The sequence below is a fragment of the Dermochelys coriacea genome, chromosome 4, assembly GCF_009764565.3.
Source record: "Dermochelys coriacea isolate rDerCor1 chromosome 4, rDerCor1.pri.v4, whole genome shotgun sequence".
Lineage (NCBI taxonomy): Eukaryota > Metazoa > Chordata > Testudines > Dermochelyidae > Dermochelys > Dermochelys coriacea.
This window is the reverse complement of record NC_050071.1, coordinates 116,441,065-116,458,433: the sequence shown is the minus strand read 5'-3', so window position 1 is coordinate 116,458,433 and position 17,369 is coordinate 116,441,065. Positions and strand designations below refer to the sequence as shown.

At 42.0% G+C, this 17,369-nt stretch overlaps 1 protein-coding gene and 1 long non-coding RNA gene across 6 annotated transcripts in view; both read right to left on the bottom strand.

The window, feature by feature from the left end:
- Positions 1-9,650, bottom strand: part of RAB28 (RAB28, member RAS oncogene family) — an 85,148-nt gene extending 75,498 nt beyond the window's left edge. Inside the window, exons 1-2 of one of the 5 annotated variants that reach the window (XM_038399397.2) lie at positions 9,281-9,650; positions 761-857 (exon numbers count right to left, since the gene is read on the bottom strand). In XM_038399397.2, the coding sequence (XP_038255325.1) occupies positions 761-857; positions 9,281-9,355 (172 nt within the window). In that variant the 5' untranslated portion in view covers positions 9,356-9,650. The remainder of the gene's footprint in view (positions 1-760; positions 858-9,280) is intronic. The other 4 variants (XM_043514144.1, XM_043514146.1, XM_043514145.1 and 1 more) reach the window with 4 other exon arrangements.
- LOC122460113 lies at positions 6,174-9,114 on the bottom strand. The gene is made up of 2 exons (XR_006281201.1): positions 8,630-9,114; positions 6,174-7,127 (listed from the first exon to the last, which is right to left on the bottom strand). It is a non-coding gene; the product is annotated as an uncharacterized LOC122460113 (long non-coding RNA).
- Positions 9,651-17,369: the final 7,719 nt, after the last annotated feature.

The following is a 17,369-nucleotide window of genomic DNA, read 5'->3' as shown; positions in this document are numbered from 1 at the left end:
AATTGCTTTTAATGGAATACTTTCATGCTTACAAATTGAACAGCCACTATGAATGAATGGTTCTTTTTATACCCCCAATTGTTCAGAAACAAACTTTAAGCACTAACCATTCTTTTTTTTATTATTTTTTGCATTTTCCATGCAGTGTGTGCAACTGGCATCTAAATAGTTTCTTTGCCGTCGTGAACTGAAACATCTTGAATGCTCAAACTGTATTTTTATGAGTGCCGAGGGACGTTAAATTTTAGTGGTCTATTAAATGCCAGCAATTTCATGCTGCCTTGCATAAAACAGCATTCACATATTAGAGCACAGCGATTCCATAGGTACATTATACTTCTCCCCCACAACCGAAATACAAGTTCAGTGTATTTTATCTAAAAAAAATAGATTTCAAAATGCAAAGATATTTTCAGTTAATTTTATTTTGTTTATGTTGTGTATTATACTACTACCACTTGAAGAGGTTAATCTTAATAGGGATACCAAAAAGTAATATTTTTTAAAATGTGACTAATAATGGTTCTAGGAAAATAACAATCTTTAAAGACAAACTGCCAATACACAATCCTTTTTCACTTGGTTTCTACATAATAAGAAATCTGAAAGAAACTACCCTCAATAGCCAAATTAATTGTTCTATTTAAAAACATCTGCATGCAAAGCACTAGCTTACGTTATGTATTTCATTCTCAAGACCATGTCGCTGCAAGTTTTACTATTGCCACTACTTTCAAATTAAGACTCTTTATTCTCTTACCTGGTAATGTTATTCTTTTCAAAAAGAAGTCCAGTCCTACAGTCTGTTTGTACTGTTTCCCAAAAGCTTCTTGGGCAAAACGTGTGGCTAAAGATGTCTAAAAACAGAATCAGATAAAATTATTTGGTATTTTAAAGGCTGCAAACCCAATTTAAACCAGTCCTAAATCTTATAAAACAAAGGTAAGCAACTTTTTAATCAACGCCAGCTAACAATATTCTATGATGGTAGACAAGCGTCCTGTCCAGTTTAAAATATAATAAAAGTAGATGATAATGGCAAGTTATGTCAGCAAAAAAACAAAGTAAAACATTCAGCATGTACATTTTAAAAATATTCTGATATTACAAATGAAGAATTGTATTACGTTTTTGATTGAGTGCACTCTGCTCCATACAAACATAAGGTGATATGGTCTCTACCCTATAGGGCTTAGAACTGTTAAAAAGAAAGTCCTGATTTCTACAACACAGGACCATGTACACAGCACTAATCACAAACCTTCAACACGGGGCAACTACTCACACTCAGATCCACACTGCTGGTCTGTATGGTTGCAGGGATCCACTTCCTGCACAAAAGTTGCAGGATAAGGGCCTACCTGGGGACTAACCTAGTGCCTGATCCTGCAAACATTTATATGCCTACTGAGACTACACACATGAAGTTTTGCATATATTGTGTCAAACAGTACATTGGAAATTGTTTTCCTAGTGTTAAATTTCACAAAGTTATGTCATCATGAATGTACACTGATACATAGAAATCTGTTATTTCAAAAGGCAGCTCTTAATTTTTACTAGGAACCTCAAAAAGGGCATGCTTCTAATGACTTTAATATGCAGAAAGTAACAATGTATGTATTTTCTGTTTCTTCATGGACCAGTTGTAATCCATTCATCAAAGGCAATAAGAATACATGATATAATGTAAAAAGGATACAAAAGAATAGAAAACACCATATGCATTCCTAGAACTATTGAAAAAAATATAATGGGATGCCTTAAAACGTAGTGTGATGTTGCTAAAAGAATGTATCCTATATCAAATCATTGCCAGGCATTTATCTACAAACTGCAGAAATTAGCCATATTTCTGCCTCTATTTGTAAGGGAAAAAAATATCGGGTAACAACTCCACAAAGCCCCTACGCTGCCAGAGACTAACATCCAAAGTGAGCAAATAGGAATCTAGACAATCTTTAAATAAACCACTAAATGACATCAAGTGTTATTAAAAATGGGTAGTAGAGGATATCCAGTTAACATACAATACATTACATAATACAAATAGTCCTGTTACTGAAAACCAGACATGTTACACTACTAATGTATTAAAAAGGGGGGGGAGGAGGAGGGGCACTGTAACGCTCGCTCTTGTTCTACAACAGCTTGTACCCTTTTTCATGAGAAGTTTTTATACACTACTACCACCAAAGGACTCCAGAATTAAGGAATCAAGCATGAATAGGGAAATACGGATCCAGAAAGTTATTTGTGAAGGAAGTAATACAAGACTTAATAGTTGCTTGATTGTATCATTCATATTCCCACCACTGTCAGAGATTAATAGGTGTCTTGAACTCAGAAGATATTTTTAGACCTGATTCAAAACCCAATTAAATTAATGAGAATCTTTTAATTTACTCTACGGACTCAGGCTCATAGAGAATTAGAAAATAAATGAAAACAAGCAAACTATAATTAAATAAGCATATTCATGCCATTTGTACCACACTTGACAGTGAAAAGGTTGAGGATCACAGAGGATGAGAATCCATCTGCCACCGCAAAGTTATCTGACAATTATTTTTAAGTACATATTCAAAATAAAAAATTCAGTAAAAATTTTGACTGGAATACCACTAACTCATTCACACTGATTTTGTAATCTAAACACTGAGCATTTGATCATTTCACAAACACATTTAAAAAAAAAAAAAAAAAAAAAAAAAAAAAAAAAAACTACCACCACCTCAGATGTAGGCAAGTATAAACGAAGTGCAGAAGTGCACTATATAGGCCCTCTTTTCCTGTAAACTGAGGTTTAATTACAAAATAGGAACTTTTCCCTTGTAATTTCTCCTTTCATTAGTGAATAATAATTAGCACCTGGGATGTAGAACAAATATAATCTGACTATATCATAGGGTTTTGGAAAATATAAAATCCTAATTTAGATCCATGATAAATAAGCAAACCCTCCCCTGTTTTAAGAGTACAGTAAATATTAACTTTATCACTCTGTGACACTTGATATTCCCAAAAGGTTTCTACGGGTGTTAATAAAAATAAACACCACATTCAATTAACAGCCAACCAATAAGAGCAACAAGTAATCAACAGCATGGCAAAGTTCTCTTAAATAGTTTTCCTCCACTCTCCTGAATGCAAAGGAATTTATAGCAGAAAATCATTGACTAACTCCTTTTTTAATTTTTTAATGAATGTTAGCGCTCACGAAAGGTGTAGGATTGCCAGCCGTGAAGACTGGAGTTCTCTATTCATTCACAGAACAAGTATTTATCCACAAGAACACTGACAGCAGCAGTTCAAATCCTCTGCACATGGAAAAGTTGTCTCCATGCCCATTCAGGCCCATCTACAATGCAAAAGCTCCCTGCGATCCTAAAATTATTCTCTAGAGGGGTTCTTGAGAAAGGTTTTAGGTAACAATTTGGCAGCAGCAGTGGCCTGTGTGGTCAAGGTAAATTATTTTCCATTCCAATGGTTGATGAAAGCCATTCTAACTCAAAAGCATATTTTCTGTGACTGTTTTTAACAAGGTTTTCCCCACCCAAAAAGTTTCATTAATCTGAAGAACAATTTTGTAACATAGACTGGGTCTCATTCCATGACCTCTCTACTATGACTGCCAACCAGAGTGGCCATTGTGTTGACAGACTCTCTCCATTTAGGACCCAATTCAGCAAAGCATTTAAGCACTTGCCTAAATATAAGCATATGCATAAGTACTTTGCTGAATAGGGATGGCTGACTGAATCTGGGTCTCAATACATATGCCTGATATTTATTAAGCAGCCCAGTCCATCCCCTTTCATCTAAAGTTCTTGGGGTGTTGAATTAGCAATTCATATAATTAAATCATAAGAGTAGAAGAACAAAGCGCTTAAAAGCCAAAGCAGCAGTTTTAAGAATGAGTGATTTGGGGGGAATTCCCTACAAAACAAGGATACAATTTAATGTAAGGGGTGAAGGAGAGGAGAAGACTGCTTGCTTATATTTTTAGATCAATCATCAACTAGTTGTATCACCTGTGCTGGAAATGGTCCATAAATTGTCCTGAAAAAGAGCTCTGCAGCTCAAAAACTTGTCTCTTTCACAACAGAAATTACTTTCTCTCTCTCATATCCTAGGACAAACAAGGCTACACCACCACTGCAAACATTAATTTACAGACAAACAAACAAAAAATCAGACTATGTCTGGAAAAAAAGTTACCCTCTGTCAAATGTTAGATGGCAAGTCATGCTATAGACCAGTGTTTCCCAAACTTGGGACGCTGCTTGTGCAGGGAAAGCCCCTGGCGGGCCGGGCCACTTTGGTTACCTGTCACGTCCACAGGTTCGGCCGATCATGACTCCCACTGGACAGTGTCAGTCATGCTTTCCTACTAGCCATGTTGTGGGTATTTGTAGAGCAGGAGTAGGAACTTTCCAAAGGCTGCCCTACTTGCCTTTTCCTCCTTAGGAGGTAAATTTTTCAGAAGTGCTAATGGGACTTTGACTGTTACCTCTGGATGCAACAATAAGGTCTTCCATCAAAGGCTTCCACTTTATCAAACCCATTGAGAATTCACTATCACTACCCAAAAGTTAATCTGTATCCCCCTCACACCCAACTCCTTCCAGTTTATCATGTCAACTCTCTATTTATAGTAGCAATCCCCACTGGACCACATTCTGTACCAGCACCAGATTGTAAGAATCTTAGTTAGATGCACAAAATGACAGAACACTGTAGGGCAGAAAATGCTTTAATTTTTGAACTGGTTATGGAGTAACTCAAATATGGATAACTTTTCGTTGAAGAAAGTCTAGGTCTAGTTTATAAAAACACAGTGATCTAAAATTTTGCTTATTCCTAGTTCACAAAGCAAATAATTTTATAATTTCGATTTTTTGGCCTTCCCTCTCCACTGCAACCCAACAATGAAAAACTGTCCTATAAAAGAAAAAATGGCCGATAAATGTTTACAGACAACCTATTTATTTTCACTATCTAGGTTTGCAAGCCTGAATATTGCTCTTTGAATAGTTTCTCCATCTGCAAAATGGAGACTACGATAGTAATCTACATGATAGTAGTGGAGTGAAATTTAATTAATGTTTATAAAGCACTTTGAGATCTTCAAATGAAAGGTACTACAAAAGTACAAAGTATTAGGTGGGTAGTGAGGCTATAAATGCTAAATACCTTTTAGCTAGAGAAGGAAATTCCAGTTCATTAATGGCTGAAAATAGTTATGTGATGAGGCCAATATTTACAGTACTTCCTCAGAGATCAGCAATAATGAAGTCTGAAATTATGTTGATCAATGAGGTTGCAGAATTTGAAAATAGAGTCTCACTACCCACAGGTTAATTCAAAATTTTTAAAAAGGGGGTGGGGGAGAATAGACACATCAGAAAGATCCAGGAGCAATGCACAGTTGAGAAGCCCATCTCAAAGCTGATGTACGGGAAGAGGATTTTAGGATTCCTACCAGGGGCAGGACACAGTTAAGTTCCATCTTTTGCATCAACCTCGAGAGTAGATATGCGATATATTGAAGACCCACACCCAACTGGAAGGGAGAGAAGGAATGTGCACTGCCCCTTATCTCCAGCCCGAAAGCCTCCTAACTTTTGGGGGTGGTCCCAGCTATTCTATTCTTCCTCCAACCTCCCAGTAGGTAAGGGGATGGTGCATTTCTGCTGCTCTACCCACTCCCATGACCTTTATTTTTCCAAGACCACCTTACCCATGAATAGCTCCGGAACCTAGTTCCACAGAGAGAGACAGCTTTCCCGAGCAGCAGCAGAGCAAAACTAATGTGATTTTTGTTAGTTTCACTACTAGTTTTTTGTAGTTTCTCAACATGCAAGCGCGTGGAAAGATGTAGAAGCAGAATCCAGAGACTGACACCATTTTTTCAATCTATGTTAATGTCACTAATTTTAAAAAATTTGGTTTAGTTTCTGGAGGGGAGAGGTTTGACAAAAGCTCTCATTCCTGAATTTTGTTCCCTTTTCTCTTTCCCTCCTCTTCCTTCCTATAAAAGAAAGTCATTTCTTTTATACTGCTGTGTATTTTTGCTTAACTCAATCCTCCTTTTCTGTTTCAGATTTCTTTTGCTTACCTGGCTTAATCTGTTTTCCTTATTTTTGTCTAACTCATTCTAACCCTTTTTAATCACCATTTTTCCCTCAGGTCATGCATTGTTTTCCCAATTTTTTTTTCTTTTTAATATTTTCTAGGCATTTTTTTTAAATTTTAATCTTTTCTTTATTTTCTCTATTTTATTATACTGTTTTCTTCTGGTCCGTGTCTTTGTACTTCTATCAGTCGCCTCCCTTTCTATCATGCTGTTACTCTTACTTCTCTCCTCCAGAAGCAGCACTTTCACTCCTTCCCATCAAGTCAACCTGATTTAGACTCCCCAGCTACCCTGAATCGTTCCCATTTCCCTTACCACCCTGCCATGTCGCCACTCAGGTTTAGCCCATCTATTCCTCCATCTCAATCTATGGAGGGGTTGACAGGCCAAACCTGAGTAGCATTGTGACACCATCTGACAGGTCTCAATGCCACTGCTGCACACTGAGTGCTAGGTGGGCTCACTCTCCAACCTTCCCCTCCAGGTCTCATTTTTCAAAACCCCCACTATACTCTTGTGTATATTTGTGTAGCAAAAAAAAAAAAAAAAAAATACACTTAGTGACCCTTCCATGAGTGTTTTTCCCCACACCTCTGTCATGAAATTTCTCAAAAAGTGAATGGGAGTGAAGCACTGTTCCCTGCCTCATGAATGGGGCATGACTGAGGAGGAGAAATGGAAACACTGTCCTGGACTGCAACAGCCACTGAGCTGTCTGAGCAGTTTTGTTTTTAAACTACTGCCATCGGTTCCACAGAATTTGAATCCTTCCCCCTCTCTCCCAGGCATGACACCAGAAGACATGCAAGTTTGCTGCCTTCTTGTAAGCTGGCTGAATCATCGTTCCTCGAGAGGCAGGAGACCAGTGTTGCCAATGCTGGCCCGGAGGAAGAAGGAAAACATGAAGTTCTGGATCTCAGGAGGGAATGAGGGAATACATCTTCTGCCACTATTCCCATTCCTCTCCATTGACTGAAGATCATAGTTCCTGCAGAGAGAGGAATGTGCACAGTGAATGGGGGCTGAGAACGTGCACAAGGAGGCTAGATGAGAAACATACAAGGGAGGCTGGGGGGGGGGTAAGAAACTTATGCTTATACACACACCATTTTAAGAACCAGGGGGAACAAGTAACAATACAAGGGGGGGGGAACTCAAATGGTTTGGTCTTAAGAGGTCTCCAAATTCACCTGAACTGGCCCCAAGGCTGTATTTTTTCCCCCCATTCAGGCTGACAGACCTCTTTTACTTTTGCAAGATTTTTCTGCAAGGCCTGAAGTTGCAACTTCCTCTTCCTGCAACTTCTTGCAGCAGAGGATTCGGGATGCAACCAGGAAAAAACATCAAAATGCACCAATGCTTGAAATTCCAGATATGGTAAGAGGTCTTGCCATAAGGTGCTAAACAGCAGTAGTGAAAAGGACTTCTTAGTTTGATTTGTATACTGGGAAAGCTAAGAGCAAAAGACTAGAGCAATCTTGAGCATTTATAATACACTCCTTATTTTGTCACTTGGAAATTTGTCTACTATTCAAACATAACACTACTTTTATGGCATAAAAGGTTTTCTTTACAACCATTCGAGCTAGATACTCTTTACTCTTTCATTTAAAGAAAAGTCTACATTTAGCCACTTGCCTTTTCCACCACAGAGAATTTTCCTACTTATCTATGGCAAGCAGATTTTCCAACACCTACAAATTATACGAAGTCTTGGTTTTTCACCTGAATCTTAAGTACACCAGTTTTTCTGTGTCTGAACTTTTAATTTTCTACTAGAAAGTCAGTAACAAAGGAGAAGTTGTACTTTTGAAATTCACATTCATGATGGAGATCATCGGGTATGTCTTATACACACATTCAAGATATGTGTAATAATACATACACTATGATCACTTTTTGTTGCAAGTAAAGATCAGGTCTTATTGTCTTCTTTGGTGCATAGTGACCTGTGCTTTGCCTTATTTGGCTACAGGCTGGTCAAGTACCTCATGTAGTCCACAATTCTGTAACCATGTTATTTGTTAATTACATTCCTAACCTTCACAGAAAGAAAACCTTGAAAACATGAACCAAAATTAAAACACCACACTGGTGACTTCCCATACCCTGAAATAATAGCTCTGACAGATATAAAGTTGCCTCATTGGTGTGAGTAGTCTAGTAGTTTTTGAAGCCTTAAGAACACAACTTGAATAGCGATGTACGTAACTAGTGCACTGATTATTTCAGCAACATCCGGCTAGTATGTTTGTCCCCGAACCCCAGATTCCCTCCCTCTGCCTTGCCAGAGCCCCAAATCCCTTCCCAATGCCTGTCCAGATGCCAAAACCTGCAGCTTCCCCCTGACAACTTCTATGATGCAACTATGCCTTGCCAACACAAAGTGTGCAACATACCGAAAATACGGGAACAATATAGGATAAATTGGTTTTAATGTCAAATAACCACCACAAAGGCGACTGTAGTGATTGTATTAACAACTTTTACCTTTATTAAGGGCTTTTATACTTGAAGTTCAGCCAGTCTAGAATTCCTAGTTTGCCGCACCAGAGCGCGGCAGGACGCAGGAGCCTTGCCCAGAGTTTGAGCGCCGATTGCCAGGGGGGCGGCAGGGTCTAGGGGGCTGCTCGGGGCCACTGCTCCTTGCGCCCCACAAGACAGATGGGGTTGGCTCCAGCAACCTCCCTTCCCACGGTCCGTCTCCGGGGGCTGCGCTGGCAGCGGGGAACCCTCATCGCTGCCATTCGCTGCCCCAAGAGGTCTCTGGAGACCCGGGGAGAGGCCGCTCATGGCGCGATTGTTCCACCCCGCCGCCGCGCTGTGGGCCTCGAGTCCGAGGTCGTTGGGCTCCCGGGGACGTGGCTAGGGACAACGGCCGGCGGCCTGTCAGGCACTGGCCAGATATGGCGACAGCGACGGGCGCGACAGACACGAGAGGCTCGTGGCGGGGGCAGGGGCTTGGCTCTTTGAGCTACGGGCAGCGGGGGGGGAGGGGGGCGAAGTAGGCGGGGCCGGTGCGAGGGCGGGGCCGGCACCCCGGGGACGTTCCGCGGCGGGAGGGGACGGAGAACCTCCCGGGGAAGGCCGGGGTGCAGCCCCGGCAGCGAGGAGCGGGGGCAGACGGGCCCCGGCACTGACCTTGCCGGAGGTGCCGTCCCCCAACACCACTAGCTTGAGCTGCCGGTCCGGACTCTCCTCCTCCGAGTCCGACATGGTCCCTGCGCCCGGCGGGGCGGGGAGCGGGTGCCGCACTCACGAAGCCGCTAGCGGCACAGAGGCCGAGGCCGCCATCTTCCCTGGATGCGGCCGCTGTCACTAAGGCCGAGTCTGGGCGAGACCACCGCGCGGCCGAACCCGAGGAGGGCGCAGCGACCGCTCCCCGGCGTGGGAATCAGCTCGCTGAGCCCCCCCCTGCGCGATAGTGGCTTGGCCCGGAATGCTGAGAGCGTCAAGGGTTTAACCCCTGAGTGACGCCCGGCGTGGTAACTAAGGGCCGTGGAGTGAAAGGTCACAGGGCGGGGAGCGCCACAACTGGCTCCTCCCTCTCCCTTCCCCCGAGGGGGCGGGGCTTAGGGGATTTCCCGCCCCTCTGCTTTGCTCCCCCCGGCAAAGCCCGGGGATTATTTGCCTCGGCTCAGGAGGCGGGACGGCGGGGGGCGGGGCATGGGAATTTTCGCCCCTCCCCCCTCGCTCAGGGGCGTGGCATTTACTCCCTTCTCCGAGCGCTGGGCGAAGGGGGTGAGCAGAGGGTTCTTTTGCCCAGGCCGCGTGGACGGCCCCCCTCCCCCCCCCCCGGCGTCGCTCGGCCCTAGGAAGCGGGGAAGGAGCTGCCTTGGGCTGGGGAGGGGAACCGTGTCCCCAGGCTGCTGCCGTCGGGCGGGGTCCAAACGAGAGCGGGGCTGGAGCCGCCGGGGCGAGATCAAGCCCTCGCCACCCTCCCGCGTTCTCTGCTGCTGCCCAGGCTGGGGCGCGGGGGCTGTAAGATCCCTTCTCCCCTTCCTGCCCCCAGTGATTCAGGGGCGCGGGCCCATGCACTGAAGCGCTCCCGGGGGAGGCAGGCAACCCCCTCCTCAAAGGAAGAAGCCCCTCCAGGGCCTGGGCTGAGGCGGTGTGTTTCTGGCTCCAGGCATCAAGGACTAACGTGTTGGTGGCACTGCTCCCCTACAACGCAGCTGAGAGCCTGAGCCGGATCGGACCCCTTCTTGTGTGCAGGGATTTGAATGGCAGCATGAGACCCTGTGTGCCAGGTCCCGATGCCTCTCCCTCGGGTTTGGCCCAGCACCCCTCTGTCATGCCAGCAGGGAAGGGGCTCTACCAGCTGTGGTCAGGGGCCAAGGGGAAGCCTGCGGGTGCCCCTCCCCCTCCACTTGCTGAGTAGGTTCTCAGAAGTGGGGGACTTGGCTGGCTCTGTTTTTAAAAAGGGAAAGGTGCCAAAGGTCCTTTGTCTCATTCCCCTTCCTCCCCCCATTTTCCAGCAGCTGTGTGCATTGCTCACTAAGTTCTCACTAGAGAATCTTTGATGATGATACATACACAACATGGATGAGGAAAACAGTGATTCATAATCTTCCATGTGTTTATCCTTATAATGCCATATGAAGTAATGACATGTAAGTCTCTTCAGCTTTGGCAGTTTACAACGTACCAGACTTAACATCTCCTAATTCCAATTACATACTTGCTTCTTTCTCTCAACTTCAATTCTAGCCTGATTACTGCAGCCACTATCTTGAAAACTTTTAGAAGTAGATGTAATGCTGTATACCATTTGAAATTTATAATCCCATATTTCAAGTGGAGTTATGCATTACTCTAACACTGAGTGTGAGACTAGTAGTTGGTGAAATCATATTTGAATACAAATTTTGGTTGAAAAAAACAGTAATCAAAATTACCTGATTTTTTTTAGTATAGGCACCATCTAATTAATTTTTCCCCCAGTGGCTTTCTTGTCAGTGAATGTTATGTAACGTTTGTTTATATCAATATTTGTACCTAGATGAGGATTCTTTCTCTTATGGTATCAACATGAACAGGCAAACAAGAAATGTTTAAGAGGAGTTACAGCAGCCCAATTAGCTAGTTGGCAAAAATGTTGGACCTTGTCAACACTGGGATTATTAGCCACTGGTGTAGCCACGCTGATGTTGCTGCACTAGTACCAAACCTTATTGTCAGCGTAGTGTACTGATGTAAGCAGCACCAGAACAAATCAGTGCTTACACCATTGCACCACATCTGTTAGGGGTTTGCACTGATGCAGTTATGTCCATGTAGCCACTTGGTGGCTAACAAAAAACAACAACATTAGACAAGGCCGACGAGAGATGACCTGTAGAGTTTAAAATACTATCTGGAATGTCAAGTCTAGTCTTTCCTGTTTTATTGGATGGATTCTTTTCAAGAACTCAGGGATGTAGATTGGGGCATATCTCAACCCTTAATTGAAGGTATTCAGTCGTTGACAAAAAGACTAACTAGGAATCCGGAATCCAATCAGATAAATGCTAAAGGGACACGGTCAATTTAAAAATAACAGTTCTCTCTGATGTTTTGTTTTACTTCCTGTTAGAAGTAACACCTAAAAGTATTGTATCTGTGAGAGTAGAGAAAATTTTTATTTTATTTTGTGCACTGAATAGCAAATTTTTTACAGTTTCACCATTCCTCCTGGATAGTCAGGCCCTAGTCCTGCAATCACACAGACTGCAGGAATCTGCCTCATTGGTTTCAGTGCCATAGCTTGTTTGTTTGGGTCTTTCGCACAGCAACAGGGACCTGAAACTTTTTTTTTTTCAAAAATAGGACAATATAGTTGTAAAACAAAAATTGGCAGAGGGTCTCAAGAACAGGTGTAACTGAAACTAAACTGTTGTATTTTTTAACTGATGAGATGACAGGTTGACAGTGTCCTTTTTATAACAAAAATTTTAAAAATCTGAATAAAAATCATTTCTTCTTTCAATCAGGCTTCACTTCCTTGGTAACTGTGGGGTCAGAAAAGCTTCCATCCTCCAAATACACACACAATGTAACTCCAGTGAGTTCAAGGGGACTACTCATGTTGATAAAGTTATTAATGTACTCCAGTGTTTGCAGAATCAAAGCTAGCAGTAACTAGTTCTCCAATAATCCAAGGATAGACAAGACCTGAATTTCCAGTGTAAAAAGACAAGCAGAGAAAAATCTGAATTTTTCTCATCATTAGAAAGAAGTAAAACATGGCATACCCCTTCTATTTTCCTGTGTAGGTCACCTTTAACTTAATTGGGCTGTGGTGACTCTGATTAACCTATCCAACTTCTGAGAGGTCAGTATCTGAATAGGACTCAAAGAAGGAAAGAAAAGGAACCGAGACAAAACATGAACTTTCTATTATGCTTTGTGACTTTATTCAAGTTTTGTATGATTAACGCTAAATAACATTGAAAAATGAATGTACTAAAGTAGTTGACACTCACACTATAAGGCAAGTGTTTCATGACTCACCAGGACAGAGAAACACTCTGGCAGACCAATACAAATGTTCTTGGAACCAGTAAACTTTTCTGAACACTGGTTCTGGATTAGTGATCAGAAGAAAAAATATACTTCCCAGAATAAGTTTACATATCTATATGGTAAGTAATTTTTTCTTATACCAGAACTGTTATTAAATAATAGTTTGGGCCTAATGTAGCATAGCTGCTTATACTGTTCATGCACAACACAGTTTTCCAAACCTTTATTACTTTTGAAATGTTTTTCCACAAAATGATTAGTTTAATGTTTTTTCCTCCTTGAGGACTACCGTCCTACCAAGTGTGAACTTCACATGGACAGTTATGTTGTGTTCAACACACATGTGCAAAGCGATTAAACTAGACAGGTGTCTCTTTCCCCATCTTCTAAATAGCTGAAAACCAGCTTAGCTTGTGTTGCTCAACGTTTCTCAAAAAGTTCACCTTTGGAGAACAGAAGGTTTGAGCCCCTAGAAAAGAGATTTCAGAAAGTGTGTGAACAAATAAGGGGCCTGGAATGGAAATACTTCTCAGTCTTAACCATAATGTTTACTACCACAGGCATAATAAAGAAACATTATATGGAAGACTTTAACGGTACATGGTATGACTGTCTTCTCTGCACACTGCGCCTCCTTTTGTCTGCTCATGTGCACACCAGAGCAGCTAATTTAAAATAAGCAGCTATGAAATTGGTGGAAGCCCTCCGCAGCTGGGTAATTTTGCTCCCTGGTCTGTTCCTCCACTATAGAATAGGTGGAGTTAAATTAACCAACACTGAAGTGCTCCCACTAACCTGCTAACAGCTAGTTATTTTCATTTAGGTGCTTTACTTAAATCAGGAGTAGGGAAAAAGCAGTGGAGCGGGGAGGGGAGGAGAGGAAAGGAAAGGAACGGAACGGACGGGAGGGGAGAAGGTATTCTGCCATACATGAGAGAAGGGTAACAAAGGGGAAACAAGGAGAGGAGTGAGAGAGAGGAAGGGTAGAAGCTGGGTGAGGGAGGCAACCAAAGAAGCAGAGGAAGAGGGAAAAATGCAAAAAAAGGAAAAGCCATGGGGGGGGGGAGTATTGTAATACAATAAAAAAATTCAGAGAAAGCTATGAATATTCTTGGGACAGTGTGTGTGACAGTAGGAGACAATGAGGGGAGCAGGTGAATATGTAGATCTGGGATGGAGGAACAGACGGGGGGGGGGGGGAAGGGCCAATGCCAGTATTGAAAATACACACCAAAAATGACATAACTCTTAATACCACAATAGATAGATCTGACAGTACAATTTTCCTTTGTAGATCATTTATTTTCTTTATGAATTCCTCTAAAGACCTATAGAAACTGGCAGCCAGGAGGCACACAACATGGAAACAACTAGACAACTCACATCTCAATAGCCCTGTTATGATTACGAGCTATGTGAAAGTCAGTGACAAGCTCAATTCCTCATCTGGCATTTTAAAATAAGCCCATAAAATTTAAAAACAAAACAAACAAACAAAACTGTGGCTCAGCAAGAGAATATGTTGTACAACCATCCAAGTTGCCTGAGGATGTTAAAGTGGTAACAAGTTTTAATAAAATCAAAAGCTGATTCTTCACTCTGTTACACTCCTTTTACCATTTTATTTTAGTGCAATGGAGTGAGAACCAAGCTCCAAACCCTTATGCAACTTAGTTGTTCATGTTAAGCAACCTAATTAAGTTTTGTAACATGTGACTTATTGTTATCAGTGTGTCCCCTCCAGGGTAACTTTGGAACTGAAATGTTTTCTTCATTTTTCACCTTTTTATCCTGTTTATTATTTGCTATGCATCAAGAATGCTGCATAAGACACAAAGTGAAGTCAGTGTCTACTCCAAAGAACTTGCTATTTAAAAGGTGAAAAGGAAAATACAGGGCATACTGAGAAGCACTGGAATTAACAAACGAAGTATATTTTGTAGAAGAAGAGTGTTTTCTCCTGTCTGGTAGGTATACCTAATCCTCATAGTCAAACTCATTTTATGCATCTTTGCGAACACTAGAGAAGAATCTCAGAAGAGAGACCTTGAATGGGGCTTTTACTTACAAGTGTATTGTTTATTGTAAATCCGGTCTTAATTGTGATACTTGTTCCATTTTTGTTTGTTTGTTTTATTCTCTGTTTAAACTTTATTTGAATTTTCTTGTAAAAGGGCTTCATTGATAGTCCTGAAAACCTCTATTTATACACAGAAAAGATAGAAAAAAGTGTAAACTCCAAGAATGTGCCTTAGCCTTAACCTGGAGTGACCAGCTTTCCATGTGAGAAGTTAGTTTAGTCTCCATTCTCATTCAGTCTTTGGCCTGTAGCTTGGTTTCCCCACTATGATCATTGATTTTGCAATATGTACATTTTCTGCTAGCAATTGAATTAAGACCATCTTATTTCACAGGCCACCAAATAGCCTTTAAATCAGCAATCTCAAACACGCGGCCCGTGGGGTTATTTCCTGCGGGCTGCCAAGCCCCCTCCTCCCCCAGCATGCAGCATCCCCACTCCTCTGCCTACCTCCAGGCGCTTCCCGTCGGCACTTAGCACTTTCCTGGAGGGGGGGAGGAGGCGGAAGAGGAGGCGGGCAGGGATTTGGGGAAGGGGTTAGAATAGGGGGCCGAGGGGGTGGAGTTGGGGTGAGGACTTTGGGGAAGGGGTTGGAATGGGGGCAGGGAAGGGGTGCGAAGAGGTGAGGTGGGGTGGGGCAGGGCCTCAGCTACACACTGATTTAAAGCCCATGGAAGACACTGAGGCCACAAGTGGGCATTCAATGCAGTGTTGACAAGCTCCGTTGGGAACCATATCCATTCTTCCTGTGGCAGACAGAACATTCATTACACCTGTTTCACCAATGGTATTCTCACCTTTGGGAAAAAAAAACAAAGCCCAAACAGAAAAATAGAAATAGAGCTCCCTTAGTCCACAGATCCACTTATGGTTTTGTGTTGGTCTAATCCCTTTTCTCCCTTAACTCTCACTACATTAAAGGCTTGCATATATAAAAATCTGTTTCCACTTCATCAGTTACCATCTCTAATGTCTCTACTAAATCAGTTTTACATCTGTGCACATTTTTTGGGGGTAATTTGATTCTTTTGATGTTAAATTGAATACTGTAACTAATAAAATTGACCAGATTGACAACTGAATGGAAATGGTAGAGAAGAATTACTTGTTACAGATGTAAAGACCATTTTCATAATGGTTAAGACAGGAGGTGGCTTTTTTTGGTACAAGACACTGAAATCTTCCATGCACCCAGCAAAACACAGCAGGTTGCTAACTAGATAACACAGGGCCAAGAGTTAGGACTGAAAACAGTCATTCTAATCTGAGATACCATAAACAACCCACACTGGACACCTGCTCTACAGTAGTGTAGATAGAAACAAGCCCAATGTCTTCTACCAATAATAAATCAATCTGAAAAAATAGTGATCTGTTGTGAACATTTCCTAAAAGGAAAAGCAGCATAAGCAGTTGAATGAATTATTCATTACATATTATTTACCCAGTTGTCGTGATAATGGTTAGTCATTTTCTATATTCACCTTTTGCAGCTGTCACAGTACAGGGCAACTGCATCTGTGTTCCCCTTCTGTGGTCTACCAAGGGCACCCACTTTTAGGCCTCTGGCTCCCAGCCATTACCTCTTTTGGACAGAGACCCACATCTCTCTCCCTCATGACTGTTTCCTCCCCAGGCTGCATAGTTGTCTGCCTACACTGTGATATCTCAGCATGCCAGATTGCCTAAAAGGACAGCATCTATACTTTGATTTCTCTTCAGAAGTAATTAACAGAGTAATTTTCCACAGTTGTGTTACCACACAGCTCTTTATAAGCAAGCACATTTATTTTTAAGGTGAAAGTATTACAGAGAACACATTAAAAACAATAAAAGAACCTTCTCACATGCTAAAAAGCTTAGCAGAGGTCAACCAAACTCCAATCTTGGTCTCTGGTAGGTGTCACTGCTTCAAAATCCACAACTGGGTTTTCCCAATGGTTACAAGTTCATAACTATCTCGGATTCAGAACCAGAACAACGATGGAAAGTTCAGTCTTTCCTTTATATGATTTGGGCCTTTGATCTTTGCCTCATGTAACAGGTGATCAGCAGACAATGACCCACCCCTCAGGGAATAGCTTCAAAAGGCTAGATTTGCATTCACCTCCCAGTAGATTTCTCTCAGAAAAACCACTTAAAACTTCTTGTTCCAAAAGTATATTCTTGCCTGGCACATTGTTCAAGATAGCACTTTAAACTCCTAAGTCTCACATTTGTCACACACAGACCCTCGAGGGGTTACATGCAATCCTGACCCACAAAAATACATAGACTCATAGGGTTAGAAGGGACCACAGAGGTCATCTAATCTAACCCCATGCCGAGATACATAAACCATTAATTTAATACAATGGACCCCAAAGATACTTAATTTAATAACTCTCCTAAGGATATGGCAGGAAATTGTTATATCTGTCGCTGCAGCAACAGTAATTCTTCATAATTTCCATATCCAAAGCACTGTACAAATATGAGCTAACTGACTCACCTAGCACCCTGTGAAAGAAATCATAGTACTGTTATCCCTCTTTTACAAAGACAAAGCCCCAGATTTACAAAGTTACTTAGGCACCTAAGTCCCAATATTAGGAGCCATTATGATCCACAAAACCACTGCCCAACTGGCACCTGTAGTTGCTTGAA